Raw genomic sequence first — 18,578 nt, forward strand, 5'->3', positions numbered from 1 at the left:
AATGCATTTCCACGGAGGGACGTAAGCAAAAAGGAGGAGGTAACTGTTTTTCCAGCGTGGAGTTCCCCCCCAAGGCTATGAAAGAGGATCTGTCCAAGGCATGTTAGGAACAGGAAGGAAAAGGAAAAAGGAGGAGGAGCGAGGAGTCAAGATAGACCCGCCCTTCTAGAAGCCTATTGGCTGGAGAGCGTGTCAATCATTACACTTCCTGTTTGGAGGCGAGTGAGGAGCCCTCGCTCACTTACGTTCTCACTCAGCTCTTTTTTCTTTTTCTCAAAATGAGTGAAGCCCAAAACTCACTCGTGAAATGAGCGCAGTCTGTCGCTCGATTTTATCCTCATCGTTTCCTGTGCGAGGGAGGCCATTTTGTAACTCCGAAGAAACTTTTCGGAGCCGTTCTCTCACTTTCTCTTGATTTGGTTTCACATTCAATTGTGGACTTTTCATCAGCAGAGCACAAGGAGGAAAAGAGCCAGCAAAGAAGAAAAAGGAGGAGGAAGAGCAGGCTCCTTTTCCCTCCCCGAGTTGAGGGTGTGTGTGTGTGTTTCTCACGCTTGTGTAAAGTAGAGAAGACACCGTGAAGGGAGGGCAGAAAACACTTGCTGCAGAGAAGGGATCCCTTCCTTGATTCCACAGGGAGGCTGGGACTATGCTCCGTGTTCCTGCGCTGGTGAGCCAGTGAATAAGCGTGATTTCCCCCCGAGAGTGTTGAGAGCTTCATCACACAGATTTCGAGGATGGCGAACGCCAGCCCCTGCATACCCTCAGGACCCCTGGGCCCGATGTTCTTTCCGCCGGGGGCCTCCTCTCTGCACGGTTCGACTGCAGTGACCCCCGTCCCCGCGGCCAGCTTGTCCCCCCAGGGTGGCTTCAACGTGATGGACTTGACCCACGGGCTGGGTGCATCGGGGGGTGCCGCGATGGCTTCGGTGACCCCGACTCCTTCAGGGGTGTCCTTCAGCATCCAGATTGGCCTGACGCGAGAGTCGGTGCTGATGCCGCAAAGTGCAGACTTGCCCTTCGTGAAACAAATCGCCTGTTCCATTGTTGACACCAAGGTAAACAAACACGCACATGCACGCAACACCGTCACTTTGCAAGTTGCTTTATTACATCAGCAAAGTTAGCGAGCCATTTTCAACAAATGGGCTGATCCATAAGTCGTGCACGTGGGGGATTGATCGATCTACAAATATTGATTTTACCAAATGGTGACATTGAAGCCCGACACTAGCGAATTACGCACACCTTTGTGCCTTTTTGTCTGTCTATTTGTTTGCCGATGTTGTTTCGTCACACTCGAGCAAGGAACTTGGCACCAGTCTCAGGGAAAGTTGGACAATTTTGCTGTTATTAAGCAATTAAAGCGAGTTTAGCTAGGCTTTGTTGTGCTTGTCTGCCACACAAGGGCGAGTACGAAACGCTTTTATGGCGTGCCAAGAACAAGCGTCGCGACCCATTTGCAACTTTCTAGCCATGTTACTGTGGAATTTTAATGTGTTAACCTTTTCATATTTCCTTCACGAGTTGTGCCAGAGAATTAACAAGACTGTTGTCTCAAAAGATATATTTTTCATATTCAAACGGTCATGGTGCCTTGAGAAACAGGTGACCTGACTTGAGAGTTTTTCTTTTAGGGATAGATTTTGATAGTTATTTGGCCATTTTTTAACATGTGGTGTTTATTTCAAACAGTATTGTAATCCATTTTGCAGATGATGCTGAAGGAGATGAATTGATTGACAAGTGTGATAGGTCACGAGTGTTAAATGAATCAGTCCTTCTATTGAACCTTGGTTGGTTCTCCAAATATCAAACGAGATCATGTGTCTCATCTGGAAAGCACTCGGTTCCCAGATCGGCGTTTTATTAAAAAGTGAAAAACAATCTGCGAACACATGAGATTGCTGCGGGAAGTATGAAGCATTTTGGAAAATACGCTCTTGATATTCACCAGCCATAGTTTATTTTCACTATTCAGGGCCATGCAGTGTTTCACCATGTGAGAAAAAGAAAATAATGGCATACCAGTGCTGAAGTCTTCTTAAAATGAGATGTTTGGAACATGAACTTTGAAACAGCCAATTAGGCCGCTCAGCGATTATATTGATACATTTGCCAAGCCGGCACTGATCAGCTTTGTGAAAATTTCTTCATTGCAAATCTGCGAGGGTGGGGGATAATCTCTTTTTCATGTCTTTGTTGGCTCCCTTGTAATTTAGCAATGTTCTCATGAGTATTTTGTGGAGACAAATCTACAAGAAGTGCTGTAACAAGCAGATTTTTTTTTTTTAATCAATATCAGGCTCACTCCTGCTCTATTCTATTACTAATTTCTCATGGGCCAAGCGGTAGGTACATTTGCGGTACATATAAATGTAAAAAAAAAAAATTAATTAGGATTGATTGCTTTTCCCCAAAAAATTCTGCACATACATTTCTTTGTAAACAGAACCCAGTGAAATGGAATATTGCAAATTCAGCAATATTTCAGAAAGGTTCACTTTTGAACTCTCAACCTCAGAACTGTGATGTGCTAACCATCATTATATGTACTCCTAACTTTTTTTTGGCTACCAATGTGATTTTAGTGATAGTCTTTCCTTGTTTTTGTAGTTTTTCCCTCGAGTTTTATCTTATCCCCTAAGGTAAATCATAGATGCAAGGCTACTCCTGGTATTTATTATTTCCCAAATACTATGGGGGAACGATAACAGCAAACAGATGTTAGCGATACCATCGTCCAAACTGCGTTTAGCTTCTGCTTGAACACCCGCTTAGCCAGTCAAAGTAAATGACCGTGCTGCTGAGTGTGGCGCACGGAGATTATTTTGGAGTGAGAACGATTAGAAAAAAAAAAAAAGACCCTCAGGCTGTTTATCCACATGAGCCACATACCCACACTCGGCAAGAAATGCTAAAATCCCCTAAATACAAAACCCCAGTTCTGCTAGGAGAGGAGAATTTAGGTGCGGGATGTGGACAATAGGCGGTTTGTCCCGGGCGGGCGAGGCGGCGGCGCATGAGCTCGGGTGCCCGAGTGTCTATGGTCACGCATGAATGCCTACATTGGTGTGTTTTTAGTGTGGTGCAGCGTGCACCCCTGCTCCCCCAGCATCGCCCACGGTCATCTCTCCCCATCCCAGAAAGCGTGAGTCACCGGCTCTGTTTATTCACAGGCTCCCTCCTTCCATTGGCACGTTTTTCCCTTCATGGCTCACGTGGGTTTCCAAGGCTAACCTTAACTTTCCCACCATGACCCCAAAGAGTGAATACCCACTTTCCTGTCACCGCCATGACTTTGTCTAAAGCTTGGAATCCCAATGTGCATTGTGTTAGCGTCTGTAGGCCTGCAGCTAGCCGCTAAGAAAAGCATCGTTTAGGCTAGCAAAGGCTGTTTGACTAGTTTTTAAAAATGAAACACACTTTGATGCTGACATCGTTTCAATTTTGGAAATCATCTTTCGTCATCTTCTTCAATCCAACTCATTGCTGTGCCTCTTGAAGGGAAATACTTCCTACCACCCCCGCTCTTCCTCCTCTTCAGATCACACACTTCCTCTCCTTGTCTAATATTCCCTCCTCCTCCTTACGCCTGGTCACTTTTCTCCTCTCCGGCTATGCATCCTCCTTGTCGAACGCCCTCTTCCTCCAACTCTTTCGCAAACTCTTTCTGGAGGTCATCTTGAACGCAACTCGGACGGATGCTGTGCTCGTCCGGGTTCGCCTTCTCAACCAGTTGAAGTATTTTTCATTTGAGCAAAACTGCCAATGTTAAAGAGCATCGTGAATGTGGAAAGATTTATTTAGTCCTACGTTGGACAACGTCAAATTTAATCAGCGCTGGCGGTTTGAGGACGGACACACACGGCTCTGACTAAGAGCCCCTGCCCTGGCCATTGTTTCCACCTCCGTTCTGAGAGGCGTTTGTGTGTTTCATCCTCCTCCCAAGAGAAGCTGCTTGGCCTCCTGTTTACCTCACACTCTCTTGCACGTGTAAGCCACAAAAACACTCGGTGAGGTCACGGAACAGCGTGACAAACTAACTTATGCGTTCAGTCCCGTACCTGATGTCTGTGTGTGTGTGTGTGTGTGTGTGTGGTGTGCAGTTATTCCACTTGATTTGCATGTTAGCGAAACAAGTTTGCACCTCTGACCGTTGCCCGTTGTTCCCTTGGCATTTGTGGTGTCCTGCCACGGAGGCATATTTGATTATTCAAAGCACACCCCGCTGCCTGGAGACTACAAGAAAGGATGAGCAAGAGTAGTGGAGAAGGTCAGATGAGGAGATTTTCCCTCATTCGGATCCGGAACTTTTCCTTTGAGGGCTGCCTGGCGAGTAGACATGGCACCATTTTCAGTTTGGTGCTAACCAGTTTGGTGTCACACCCAGAATTTCTTCTTTCTGTCTGGAACATATGTACACACCCAGCATTGTATATTTTCTTATTTCCACCCTTTTGCTCCCTCCTACATTAGCAGGAACTAAATTATCAAAAGTTTCTCCGCCCATTTAATTAAAAGGTTTTCCTTCATTCTCAGGTGACAACAATTGCTTCCTTCTTGACTTTCTGTTTGGTGTACAGTACAATAATTCGTTTCCTCCTTTGCTAAACACTGTATTTGACGACTAGTAAAAAGAACAACAAAACTAGACGAAAACTCCCATCATTTTGTCATTCATGCACCTTCACAGACTGGTTTGCATTCCAAAGTCTGCTCTGAATAAAAAAAAAAAAAAGAAAAAAAAGGGGGGGGGGGGGGCTTGGGTTGCTTTTTCCAATTTGCTATGAACTGTAGAATTGTGACCAACTGGGCAGGGAGTCAGAAATAGAAAAAACAATTTTGGAGAACACAAGGAGAGCTTTGTTGTTGCGTGGCTTGAAGACAAACAGAACCTAAAATGTAGTCATTATCATTCATATGATGGCCATTGATGAATAAATCATTAAAACGTAAATCAAATTTCAAGAGTCAAGAGTTTCAAGTTGTCCACTAGAGACACTGTTTTTTCATTTGTCTTCCTTTTTAGAAGCCACGGTGACTCATGTAAACAGTCGTTAGTCATATGACTGGGGCCCGCAAAGTTTGCCACTCTTGATTTTTTTTTCCAATTAGGATCCAAAGCCACCCCACAGGAAAAGAAACAAAAACTTTTAAATAGAGGAGATGGAGCGTGGATGAAAGACGTTGGGATGACTCACCCTTGAACGATGTGTGTCGGTTGCGGCCTTCAGCATGCAGCTTAGTGTGTGTTTGTGTGTGTGTGTGTGTGTACTAACAGCTTCAATTTGTTTACATATGGCCTCTTGCTGATAACTTTGGAGCAACAGCCACATGACTATTTCCATACATCTTTGTGTTGAAATCATAACCAGGTCATGTTATCTTCAACGATGTCATCCGTGGCTTGTTTCCAACTTTCCATCCTGGCATTTATTTTCGTCTTCCGACTGTCGCGTGCAACGGCTGATTTGATGACAATGACTGCATTGTCACACTGTCAGTCACGCAACAATGCTAAAAACGACTGCTTGCCCCGTGGAAAGACTATTGTCACTGCAAATTACACTGGTAAATTATTGATGCCCTAATTACATTATCTTGCCAGCTTTCTCTTCAACTGTTCATAATTTAAGATAGAGCAAAAATGATTTATGATTGATGATTTAATTTTGCTTGTCTTGAAATGTTCAGTTGCAATGGCTTGACTTGCGTATCTTCTTTATCCTCCACTTTTTCTATCCTGCTTAGCCACTCCCCTCGTGTTACCTTTCCCATCCTTCCTTCACGCTTCGAGCCGAATGAAAGGCTTTGCACGAGTGCGTTTGCACGCACCCTGTTCGCCGTGTGCGTTTTTTTTCCATGACTGTATATTGTAGCCATGAAGCGTCACTAGCATCGCAACCTAGCCTTAACGTGACCATGAAAATTACCTTCAAGCTACATTTGAAGGTGTGCCAAAATTTGGGTGTGACTAATATGACACTTGAAGAGAAAGTAGAACATACAACATAAGTCACGTCGTTTTTTGTTTTTTTTCCATTCCAAAAACTTACATCTGCTCTCTTTAGCACTGGTTTGAATCTCCCAAAATTGCTTTATATCCATGATGATTTTTTGGGTGTGTAGATTTTTTAGATTTCAATGATATATGTTTTTAGATTTTTTATGGAATATTCCACAAGTCTTTTTTTCCCACCAATTCAAAATACATTTTAGATATGTTCCAGCCCAAATGATGACCACAGGGATTGTCAGATACCATGTAACCGCCAACATTTCCGAATAGTCTCATCTAATAATCAGCACAATTTAAGCAGCAAAACATTTCTAAGAGCCATTTAAGATGGCAACTATTTGGGCATCACACTGGAGTTTTCAAGGCTTGAGATGTTATCTCTGCTTGGCTGAGCAAATGAACAAATGCATGTCTCTGTAACTCACAGGACATCTCAGGCCATTTGCTGTTTTGGTCCCTCTGGCATCTTGGAGTGGAAAAAAAGAGTGCGTGCATACCAATTCTAATGAGGGCCATGCTTTTCAGTCAACTTCGGGATGGAACACAGCTCTGCACACAAGATTTTTTTTTTTTTTTTTTTGCAGAGCCTTCTATCAGGCTCTTTTTAAAACTACACATTCGACAAACATGCGATTCTAGCCCCAAGCTCTACTTTTATAGCACATCCAACTCGACTATACAGCGGTGATCACGATTTACTTTGGTGACATCACAAAAGTGGATTTATTCAGCGGCCCTTTGCGTGTACACAATTTTTATGTTTGTTGTCTTAGTTGTGCCAAGCCCAACGGGGAGCTGATGTCACGAGATTTTACGCCATAAACATGCCAGCTTTGTCTGTGAGTTTATGTTTTGAACAGACAATAAATCACTAAGGCACTTTGTTTTCTCATATCCGGCAACGTCAACTGTAAATACTTCAATGGAGCGCGGGTGGGAGGAGCGCCATTAGAGGAATGACGAGCATTTACGTTGACTGCTTCATATCATCGTCATCGTGTGACCTCACTGGGTCTAAAAATAGCAAGCTGGGTTTCTTCCATTGCTCGAAAGAGGGAAAAAAAACATTCCTGCGTCGCACCGGGTTGCTGCGAGGATCTAATGAGGGCAGGTCTTTGACGTCTTCACGTGCAGGTTGCTAGGGGAACGCTTCTGATGACTTTCATAAAGGTGGGGCTCTTCTATCCAGTCCCCCGCCTGACACGTTAACAAAGGGGAACTTTAGCCTGACAATTAAGGAACCGGCAATGATCCTGACCACACACAAACACACACACACACTGTGTAAGCAGATATGATTGGCTTCACACACCCACATGGATGTTTAAACAACGTGTGCCATTTGAAGGGATGCAGTGTGTTTCCTCTTGCCTATAAAATGACTTGGATCAGTTTTCCGTTGCTGTTGTCACCGAAACGCAACACCTTGTAGGGCTTCAAAAGTTTGTCTTGTCCAGCTTCAGCCAACAGATTGCAGCGTCTCTGGGATACACCGCCGTGTCCAAATACTGATCCTTCCTCGTTGTCGCCTTGCAACATCTCACCTTTTCCCCCTCGCTCGCTCGCTCGGCTGTGATCTCCTGCAAAATGTTAGCACACATTTGTTGTCTATGCTAATGAGCCAACGACAACAACAAAGATGGCGCTTTTCGTTTTTACCATTGTTCCTCGCCGCCGGTATAGGAACCATCTAAAGACTGGGCCACAGGAGGGGGAAGTGATGGGGAGGATGAAAAGCAGAAACCCACAGCTTCCTCACAAGTCTTTGTATTCTTGACTGTTGCTTTTGTTGTTCTTCTTGTTCACAGTGCATCATAACAACAACCTCATTTATTGTTTCTCACTAATTGCACGAATCTTTTCACACATTCACCGTCTTCCGGATTGTCTTTTCCCCTTAATAGATATTGAGTGACTCACTTCCACACTGCACTTGTGACCCGCATCATATGACCAAGTGTTTGAGGTCAAGGGTCACTGTCAAAGCAGCATTAGATCGGTACATGTGACAGAAAATACAATTTGCAATTTCCCTTTGAGTCAAGAGCCGCACTCCATGACATCACTAAAACGTTGCTTCCGTGACATCATCCGATGTGAAAAGCTGTTTAGTGTGTGCATTGTACACACAGAGCTATATTGCTTGTTTTGTGTTTGCGTGTGCTTTTGTGTGTTTTTAATAACGGCTGACTCGATTAAGTTGTTTGCCGTTGATGACGTTATTGGCAGCGGCACTCGGCAACAGCGGTTACACCTGCCGTGTTATTTTATAGGACTGCATTTTTTTTTTCCACAGTGCTTTGCGGAAGGATGGAGGAGCAAGAAAAAAAAAAAAATGTTTAGCTCTGTTGGAAAATATACGTGGGTCAGTCAGGTCATTAGATTACAAGAAAGGAAGTGCCTGGCTAACTTCCTCAAAGCGGCGAGTCGGCATCTTTGTTAGCATCTTTTTCCACTTTCGACGTCTCTCACCTTTCTTGCCCTTATTAGTTTTCAGCGCATAAATATGCACAGCTCGCTGGATGAGTTCAAAAGATTAGAGATCGCTTGAAAGGATACAAAGAAAAGCGGGGGTAGATGTTGACGAAGGGGAAACATGGGAGGGTGGAGGTAAAGAAGGTCTTGTTTATAATTCATTTCAGGCATAATAGCTTTGTTGGCCCAAAGAACTGCAGGTATAGTGAGGAAACCTGATCCCTGGTAACCCAAATCCAGTCTGGAGACACAGCCCAGTCTCCGGGACATGACACCATGTCGTGTACATGCAAGGATTATTCAGCCTGTTTGCTGTCTCGCTAACCTCTCACCTCACAATGTACACACTAACATGGGCTGCTCATAAAATTGCAATCCAAACAACACCCCCCTTTCTCCAATGATGACTCAGTCAGAAGTACAGTTCCCATCTCGAGCTGGTAGCTGTCGGAAAAAGAAAAGAAAGCCGTCATTTTCTCACAGGCTACTCTATAATATTCTCCGTAGACAAACGCCAAAGACATGATTGCTGCCATTGTGGTTAGCGTATTGTAGATTTTGGATGGCCTGCATGGGACCAGGCCGGATTGCTTTCTCTGGCAGTTTAAAAAAATGGAGGGAGCTGTAGCTCAAATTGTGGTGCTTGTAAGCTGCAAGGAAAGTGGGATGTCTGTGGGTGATTGTAATTACACATTTTAGTTGCGTCAATCCTGCCTGATGTGTGTAGTTTTGACATCATTTGCTGTTTTGGTGTCTGTCCTTTGGAGCCTGATTGGGGTGGGGAAAGTATTTTTATTAGACTGTCTTACACATTATATGCCAGATACAGACAAACTATGTTTGTGTATGTCAGTCTTGACATGTCTATTTTATAATGCTGACTATTTTACTGCTCTAATATACACGATTTGGCGTAAACTGGATTTCAACAAGTATGAATCCGAAAGCAACATGCAAACGCCACATGGCAAGATTTGAACCAAACACGCTAACCACACGCTGTACATATATCTGATTCAATATGTCTGATGTAGGTGGGTTGAAAACTTCAATGAGTGCAATATTTTCGTCAGCACTATCTGGGCCACTTTCACCGCAGCTGATAAACAAACCTTCAAACGTGCAGCAGACATTTTCAGGAACCACATGATGCCGATTTAGCTGTATAGTTCTGTCAAGCCACCAAATGTTAGCTTAAGTTTTCTAACCCTCCAAAAAGTTGCCATTCTAGATATCTTTGTGTTACCTGTGTATGATTGTATGTTTTTGGGAGCGACTGTGTGGTTAAAAGCAGTAGCCATTACTGGGGTGTGGTGGCCTCCCTTTTTGTGTAACTTGGCACTCATACAGCTAGCTAGCTACAAGACGGGCCTGTATATCAAAAATGTTGCTATTTTGCAAACTAAGGTCGTCACTGTGTGTGTCCATGTGTGCGTTGTTTGTGAGCGGTGCTGTGTTAACGCACACTGTGTACATAAGTGAAAAGGACGTGTGTGTATCGTATCCTTCTAAGGCGTAGACCAGCTTATGTTTCCTGTACATTGCTAACTTTTGACCATATAGTGAACCTTGACTCCAAAACAGGAAAAACAACAACATTCCTTTTCTTGGCCTACGTGCATCATCTTGGATGTGATATTGTTAGGACTGTTATAAGGAATATTAATATTATACTGTAGAACTAATAATGTCTAGTTGTGTTTATTATACACCAAAACAAGACGAAAATATTTACGTAATGTTTATGAGCCGTCGGTTCTGAGCGCGTAGTGTTCATAGAACATGGAGTCTTGTTTTGTTTTCTCCTCTTAGCTCAATTTGTGATGTTCTCTTTGTGTATGTTCCAGTTCCCAGAGTGTGGCTTCTACGGTATTTACGATAAGATTTTGCTGTTTAAGCACGACACATCAACCAACAACATCCTGCAGCTGGTTAAAACTGCAGGTGACATTCAGGAGGGAGATTTGGTGGAGGTGGTGCTATCTGGTAAGTCATCTAAAAAAAAAAAACAACTGTCATCTGTTTAGGATTTCGACTTGATCTCTGAATGGATCTTTTTCCTTTTAGCGGCAGCCACATCGGAAGATTTCCAGATTCGACCCCACGCTCTGAACGTCCATTCCTATCGTGCCCCGGCCTTTTGCGATCACTGCGGAGAGATGTTATTCGGGCTGGTCCGACAAGGGCTCAAATGTGATGGTGAGAAAACTATCAAATGATGTCAAAGGATTTCAAATCATCACGCACACTCACGCTAATGTTTCTTTACTGTTCCTTGGCGCCCCCTGCAGGCTGTGGGCTGAATTACCACAAGCGCTGCGCATTCAACATTCCAAACAACTGCAGAGCTCGGAAAAGACGCCTGTCCACTACCTCCGTGAACAGTAGCCAGTCCCTGCGGCTCTCCACCAGCGAGTCCGTTCACAGCCTCGGGACCACATCTACCTGCACCGAGGATTCTGGACTGGTCCGCTCACACACGCAAATGGTACGATTTAACGCCGCTTAGAAATTCCAAATAGTCTGTCACATGCGCTGAATGGCTTTCTTTCTATCTATCCATCACAGCCCCGGACGCCGAGTGAGTCCCGGCGCTTTTACACGGGCCGTCCCGTACATTTGGACAAAATCCTAATGAGCAAGGTGAAAGTGCCGCACACGTTCGCCGTCCACTCGTACACACGTCCCACGGTGTGCCAGTACTGCAAGAGGCTCCTTCGAGGTCTTTTCAGGCAGGGCTTGCAGTGCAAAGGTGAGCAAAGACATAAAATAATTGATCAAATGATAAAAAAGAGGAAGCAAAATCTCTGCCTCGAAGACCCCCAATTATTTTTTGAACGTATTGTCCTCAGACTGCAAGTTCAACTGCCATAAACGCTGCGCGTACAAAGTCCCTAACGACTGTCTGGGCGAAACCATCGGAGGTAGGTGGACATCTCTGCAGCGACAAAATGCTAACCCTGCTATTAATCTAGCTCATTTGCATGCTTGTACAAATTCATAACAAGCATAATAACAAAACTGAACTCATTTCCACTAATCTCTTTATCTTCTCAGAAAACAGAGGTAACAACGGTAAGTCTGCATGTATGCATGCTGGACGGTGGGCACCAGGAAAAAAAAAAAAGAAAAACATCTTCAAAACATGCTACACTCAACTCCGTTGACATCTTCTCCTAGATATGTTGAGTCCCAGTGCTGACCCCGAGGTGCCCATGGACTACACCAGCGATTACGACGCCTCGGACAAGTCATCCATGGACGACTCGGACGAGGCCTGCAGCATCCCGGGCTCCTTTTCTCCAGAGAGCAACCAGGACGGAGTCAGTGCAGACCAGAGGTGCTCACATCAACGACGTCCCACTAATCTTATATTTTGATTAACACCTGCATTCTGTGCTTCGTTTTAGTGTTTACATTCCACTCATGAGGGTGGTCCAGTCCGTGCGGCAAACAACCCGTCGATCCAGCACAGCTATCAAGGAGGGATGGATGGTTCACTACAGCAATAAGGACACACTGGTACGTCAATCATGACACTTATCTGGTTTCCTTTTTTCCTTTCTTGTAGCTTTTCCGTCTTGCTTGTTCTGTTGATGAAAAACTTGCAATATTTTTCCTTTCTTGCTGCACCACTAACACTTGCTCTGGTGTCTTTGTCCTTTTTTCTTTTTCTTCATGTCTCTCTTAATTTCTCCATCTCTTAGCCTTCCTATCACCTGGTCATTCTTCTTCTATTCCCCTTGGACGTCAGCTCTCAAACCTTCCCTTACATGTCCTCTTGGTGCGCTACCCCAACAGAGAAAGAGACACTACTGGCGTCTGGACTGCAAGTGTATCATCCTTTTCCAGAACAACACCTCAAACAAATACTACAAGGTAAATCCAGATTGCTGCATGGAGTTTCACATTTCTAGTAAGACACCAAAGCTTTCTTTCATCCATCTTCCTTGTAGGAGATCCCTCTATCGGAAATCCTGGAAGTACGACCTGCCGGTAACTTCACCTTGGTACCCTCCGGTACAAACCCGCACTGCTTCGAGATCATCACGGGCACCATGTGCTACTTTGTGGGGGAGGACCCCAACACCCTTACACCCCTGTCCCCCCAGCACGCCCTCCCCCAGTCCCCCCCATCCCCCAGCCAAGTGGCACCCAACAGCGGCATCGGCCGGGAGGTGGCCAAGGCGTGGGAGAGCGCCATCCGTCAGGCCCTTATGCCCGTCATCTTCCAGGATGCCCCGCCGGCCGAGGGACACACCACACACAGTAAGTCACATCTCCACTGGCCAATAAGAGATTTATTAATCCTAATAATAATCTCCTTAGGACAAGCCTCCGTCAGCATTTCTGTGTCGAACAGTCAAATCCAAGAAAATGTGGTAGGTCGTCTTTTTTGGCCACACACACATTATCCTTGAAAAAAATAAATGAGAATCTATATATAGTATATGAATAAATAAAAACATATATATTTGTTAATGAGTTGAATGCACCTTCCTGCAGGACATTGGTACAGTGTATCAGATATTTGCAGATGAAGTTCTGGGGTCAGGGCAATTTGGAGTTGTGTATGGAGGTATGACCTTTCACATAAAACTCAAATCCCAGGAGGATCGTATTGAATAATGAACCAAATACACCTCCTATTTTCCAGTGGGCACACTTCTCACTGTCAAATTTCTCCCATCAGGAAAGCACCGGATGACCGGGAGGGATGTGGCCGTCAAGGTTATCGATAAGCTCCGCTTCCCGACTAAGCAGGAGAGCCAGCTGAGGAACGAGGTGGCTATCCTGCAGGTAAACGCTTTCCATATCATTTGAAATTGGTTTGACTTAAAAGGATTGGTTTCGAATCATTTATGACCAGAAGGGGGCAGCAAAGATGACTCCTCTCCATTCAAAAAGTTGCCAAGATTTCAATTCTCCCCATTTGCTGGAATGTGTTTCCCCAGTACCTTCTAAATCACTAACAACAACATTGGAAACTCACTTTCAGAGTTTGCGCCACTTGGGCATCGTAAATCTGGAGTGCATGTTTGAGACGCCGGAGAAGGTGTTTGTTGTCATGGAGAAGCTCCACGGCGACATGCTCGAGATGATCCTCTCCAGCGAGAAAGGCCGACTGCCTGAGAGGCTCACCAAATTTCTCATCACTCAGGTGTGCATGCGCCCCGCTCTGGTGCTTAATGTCATTTTAGATGTTTGTGTGCGTGTTGCGTCAGACATCATGACATTTTTGCGGGACACTTTTAAGACCAGTCTGTGTTTGTGCAGATCCTGGCAGCCTTGCGACACCTGCACTTTAAGAACATCGTCCACTGCGATCTCAAACCCGAGAATGTGCTGCTTGCTTCTGCTGATCCTTTTCCCCAGGTAGGAAAACAAAACAACATTTTTCAAACAAAATGAGTTTCTCTTCTTTTTTTGTACCGCAAATGTATTTTGGACATGTTACTAAAAAGTTACCGCATTAAATTTCACTTCATTGGACTGAACGTTTTCACACAAATGACATTTAGTGGAGGCAGAGCAATTAAATGCACTTCCACTAGATGGCAGAAGGTACACTTAACCTCTTTGCCGAGCCACCTCTTGCCATTTCTTGTACAGAGCTTTCTGTTCCACAGAATCACATGAGTCAGAAAAATGGTGAGGAATGAGTTTGTCATGATTATTTTAGTTTATATATAGCACCTTTTGTGACATTTTGTTCGCTGGCATGCTGGGAGAGCTTTTTCATGTAGAATATCTGCCTTGGCTGCATAATGGTTGGCGAACATTGTGTAAATGCAAATTTGCCTTCATCATTCTAGCAACACAATGAAGGACACGACGCATCAGAGAGAAACATTACAAAAGAATCACGTGAATGCCCTTTAGATGCTTTTAAAAATAGACAAGAAATGGCAGTGTTTATTGACTGTGAATCAATCGTTATTTTAGTATGCTGCTGTCTGAAAAACAAGCCACAGCCTCAGGCAGGAGAGCTCCTTATAATTTTTCGACGAGCTAAAAAACAACTTCACAAAAGGCATTTTTACCGTGATATTCAATAGTATGAAAAAATATGCCCAGCCATTGTTTTTATTTAATCAACAGTTACTCATCAGGCCTGGTCTTATTTCCCCTCTCAGGTAAAGCTGTGTGATTTTGGCTTTGCCCGAATCATCGGGGAGAAGTCGTTCCGTCGCTCGGTGGTCGGCACGCCGGCCTACCTGGCCCCGGAGGTCCTGCTGAACCAGGGCTACAACCGCTCGCTGGACATGTGGTCCGTCGGCGTCATCATGTACGTCAGCCTCAGCGGGACGTTCCCTTTTAACGAGGATGAAGATATCAATGACCAGATCCACAATGCTGCCTTCATGTACCCTTCCAACCCTTGGAAACAGATCTCCTGCGACGGTAGAGGGGGTGGAAGTTTTTCTTTTGGGTTGTTGTTGTTTTATGAGCTTTATTTATATGATCTCTTTGATCGGCAGCCATCGACTTGATCAACAACTTGCTACAAGTTAAGATGAGGAAGCGCTACAGTGTGGACAAGAGTCTCAGCCATGCTTACTTACAGGTGCTTCTTTAAAACAACTTGTATTCTCTCTCTCCCTCTGTGTATCAATGATATTTATTTTTCCATGCATCACCTATCCATCCATTTTCTAACATCATTAGGGTTGCGAGTGAGCTGGCGTCTCCGCCTGCTGACTTTGAGGAATTAGTATTGCAAAACCATCCATGTATAAACACATTTTAAGTGCTAATAAATGTGATAATGACTTGGATGAACATCAAGTGATGATCAGTGAGGGAAAAAGAAATGGTTTTAAGTTCTCACTGACACACCCACACTCAGACAGCTTCTAATGTACTTGCGTCATGACGCACTAAAAGCCCTTTTCAACTTTGATCGAATTCCACCCAAACTCTATTTTCTCTTCCCTCTCAGGACTATCAGACATGGTTAGACCTGCGAGAGCTGGAGACCAAGCTAGGCGAGCGTTACATCACCCACGAGAGCGACGATAGCCGCTGGCAATCGTTCGCCCACCAGTACACGTTGACGTACCCCGCTCACCTCGTGGCCCCGCCTCCCGCGCACGCCTCGGACGACGACGAGGGCAGGGACGACACGGACGTGCAAGGCCTCACCGAGCGAGTCAGCATCCTCTGAAGGTCCACCAAGTGTTGGGGTGAAGTTGTTCTCCTAACAGTGTTTACACAGTCGTCACCATTATCAGCTGTATGACAGCGCTTCGATTTCTCAAGTCGGCATTCTCATTCAAATGATCTCTTTTAATTGCTGTTGGAAATGTTGAAAAGTTTTGCGGGTATAACCAGCAAAATAAATGAAACGTACTGTATATCTGATTTACATCCACGTATTTGAAAGTGGCAGGGGTCACATTTGAAAAAAATCTTAATTATTCAAAAAACAGATAAATGACACATGAGCAAAAAAAATTGAAATTGACCTGCAGTACGACCGTAGCTTACGTTGCGGTCTACCGTGTTCTCGTTTCATGCTAACATTAGCCCAAAAATGTCAGCAAGCTCACAAATTCTGCTGTTTGCATGTACATTGTCTGCTTGCCGGAAAGTGCGGGAATCTTGAGCGGCGTGCATTTCTTGCAGTTTGGCTTCTATTTAAAACGAGAGTGAATCATGAAGGTTTAATGGCAAATCTAATGACGCCGTCTCAAAGGTGATATTGACTCATAGAAGATGTAAAAAATACAATATCCTCCCACTTGTTTGCTTCATAACTCATAAAAGAAAACATTTGAATTGGTCATGTAAAATAATCATTTGAAACACAGCCCCTCCCACCTAATGATCAAAAAATAGCAATTCCTTGTTTTCATGTGGTGCTTTCACCTGACTCAAGCTTTGTGGTCATTCCCATAAAATGAATGCCCATAATGGTCCTGTACAACTGGAAGTATTGATTAGGCGACAGCACATCTTCCTGTAATTAATACAAACCACAATCATAAACTTTCGAAATTCTAAATGTTTCTGCCAGGAAACGGGGGCAGCGCTTCTATTTCTCATTTCTCCCAGCATTCACAAGAACGCCTTTTTAGTTTTAAGGACCTATCTTTTGTGGTGTGAATGTAACTAGATGATCTATTTTCTGCCATGTCAATAGGTTGCATGTTTTCACATAGTACAATATTGTAGATTCAATGTTGTTTTTATTGTAATAGCCCACCGCTAGCATGTGTACCCTGAAGTTAATGTAGTGTCCATTTTTTCGACAAAAAGTGGACGATGACGACGATGATGATGATGATGATGCTAGACTTTGTAGCACAATACAAACCAAGAGAATATTCTCTCTTTGTTTTGTCCTTTTTTTAAATTCACTTTCATATAAATAAATGCAAAGGAAGATGACAAATAAACAAACACTACCACAAGCAAGTGCCAATGCAAAAGTATTTTGACAAAATAACACGGTGTACCTTCACAGTTACCTCAACGAGATTGTGTTTTGACAAATGACTCGCTCGCTTCCGTTCAACCAGCAGACATCCGCTGACAACGTTTCATTATCAACTAGCTACGATGTCCTTTCAGACTAGAGAAGGTTGATTATGTGCATAAAGAAACCAGTTGTTAGCACGTCTGAGTGCAAAAATCTCACCAATAGCAAAAATAACAACCCATTTCAAACCAAACATTATTTTGGGGTGATTTAAAAACAACCCCAGCTGCATACAAAGTGCTGTACATAAAGTTTAAATTCAACATTTAAAAAGCAAACGTCGTTAAAACAATAAATCAGTGGTACACTTTATAATATCATATGCTAATTTCCGAGACATGCATAGATGCGCAAACAAAAGCTGCCCAAGGACAATTCTACAGATGTCTCCCAGGCAAAGGCGGCGGACAAGGATTGTTTTCCATATTGCGATAAACACACTCAAGCCTGCTCTTGAGCAGTAAGAGCACTTCTGGGTCGCTAAGCGTAAATTGCCGAATGGCGTCCGGCTCGTTGTTTAACTCTCTTCTATGTGCTGCTACCTTTTGTTTTTTTGTCATACGCATAAGAACGCCACTTGATTCAGATGTGAATCTTGAATCACAAGATGAGAATCTATGCTAATAAGATACAACCAATGACAATTATAGAAACATTTTGCATTTCATGTTTACATTATCCGCAACCCCCGTGGGGACAAGCGGTATAAAAAATTAGTACATTATCTTACCTATAATAATCAGTTTAATCAGTAGTCAGTAATATAAGTACGAGTCTGTCTTTAAATGTTTAGACCTCTGCATTTTTATGGACATTTAAAAAAAAAAATAAAAAGCAGGTCATTGCATTGTCTTCAAGCATGAGTCAAATAAAAATGTCTCAGGCTGATTTCAGTAACCAATAATGAATTGACATTCGGTTCTCTCCCAACAATGTGCGTAAGTAGACGTTTTGAAGAAGTGACTCATGTCTGCGTTACGGCAAGGTTTCCCCCAGATTTTTCCCATCTGTAGACCCAAATGACAAATCTGCTTTTGCGTCTGTGCTTGCTGCACTTCTTAAAATCATGAAACTCATTCTGCCGCACTAGTTGATTTCACCCGACACTTTATGAATCAGTCTAAGTACATTCACCTCAAACATTAACCTATGTCTGCAATAGTGAGTCATAATGGCTGGAATAAATGTCAGTCATGTCATGTCGCACGCTAGCAAGTATAGTAAGTTATACTTGCTAAAGTGCGACAGTGTGTTGCTGTTCTGTTAAGCCGCTGAGTTTCACTTTCCTGTGTACGTGTTCGTGACATACACATCTTTTAACCGCTCGCTGGTTTACTGCAAACCTGAAACTCTCTCGGAGATGACACTGTAAGGGTCACTTCCTTCTACATGAAAATGAAATTTAGAGCTATCTCCACGCAGATCTCAGTGTGCATAACCGAATAACTGGGAACCTCCCGATTTTGGAATGCGTCTCCTGTGAAACTATCCAATAGGGGGTAAAAAAAAGCAAAACAAATCATTGTATAAAAGTAGAGTCAATAATTGTATGGCATGATCGCAAATTAATCACTGTTTCTTCTTCAATCATTGTAC

General features: G+C 43.7%; 1 protein-coding gene and 1 long non-coding RNA gene across 3 annotated transcripts; one reads left to right on the plus strand and one right to left on the minus strand.

Moving 5' to 3' along the window:
* The first annotated feature begins 217 nt into the window (after window positions 1-217).
* Window positions 218-16,830, plus strand: prkd2 (protein kinase D2). 2 transcript variants are annotated; one of them, XM_088381433.1, is made up of 19 exons: window positions 218-1,058; window positions 10,345-10,483; window positions 10,565-10,696; window positions 10,789-10,985; window positions 11,066-11,249; window positions 11,350-11,421; window positions 11,555-11,572; window positions 11,678-11,837; window positions 11,908-12,019; window positions 12,299-12,376; window positions 12,454-12,766; window positions 12,827-12,879; window positions 13,004-13,076; window positions 13,191-13,297; window positions 13,497-13,658; window positions 13,775-13,873; window positions 14,635-14,902; window positions 14,980-15,065; window positions 15,441-16,830. In XM_088381433.1, exons 1-19 carry the CDS (start codon window positions 738-740, stop codon window positions 15,663-15,665), a joined length of 2,799 nt encoding a protein of 932 aa, XP_088237559.1. In that variant the 5' UTR covers window positions 218-737; the 3' UTR covers window positions 15,666-16,830. The 2 variants fall into 2 exon arrangements, with proteins under 2 accessions (XP_088237559.1, XP_088237563.1); XM_088381437.1 differs by lacking the exon at window positions 11,555-11,572.
* LOC148395769 (uncharacterized) lies at window positions 6,113-7,988 on the minus strand. The gene is made up of 3 exons (XR_015859481.1): window positions 7,682-7,988; window positions 7,394-7,602; window positions 6,113-7,275 (listed from the first exon to the last, which is right to left on the minus strand). It is a non-coding gene; the product is annotated as an uncharacterized LOC148395769 (long non-coding RNA).
* Window positions 16,831-18,578: the final 1,748 nt, after the last annotated feature.

This window comes from Syngnathus floridae, chromosome 7, assembly GCF_059516105.1.
Source record: "Syngnathus floridae isolate MCC-2025c chromosome 7, RoL_Sflo_1.0, whole genome shotgun sequence".
Classification (NCBI taxonomy): Eukaryota; Metazoa; Chordata; class Actinopteri; order Syngnathiformes; family Syngnathidae; genus Syngnathus; species Syngnathus floridae.

What these genes read in the sequence shown, in the direction of transcription:
- prkd2 (XM_088381433.1), top strand. Translation starts at nt 738, where the DNA reads ATGGCGAACGCCAGCCCCTGCATACCCTCAGGACCCCTGGGCCCGATG. An exon ending in GTTCCATTGTTGACACCAAG is followed by an intron (nt 1,059 to 10,344) that starts GTAAACAAACAC and finishes TGTATGTTCCAG; the next exon opens with TTCCCAGAGTGTGGCTTCTA. An exon ending in TCAGCCATGCTTACTTACAG is followed by an intron (nt 15,066 to 15,440) that starts GTGCTTCTTTAA and finishes CTTCCCTCTCAG; the next exon opens with GACTATCAGACATGGTTAGA.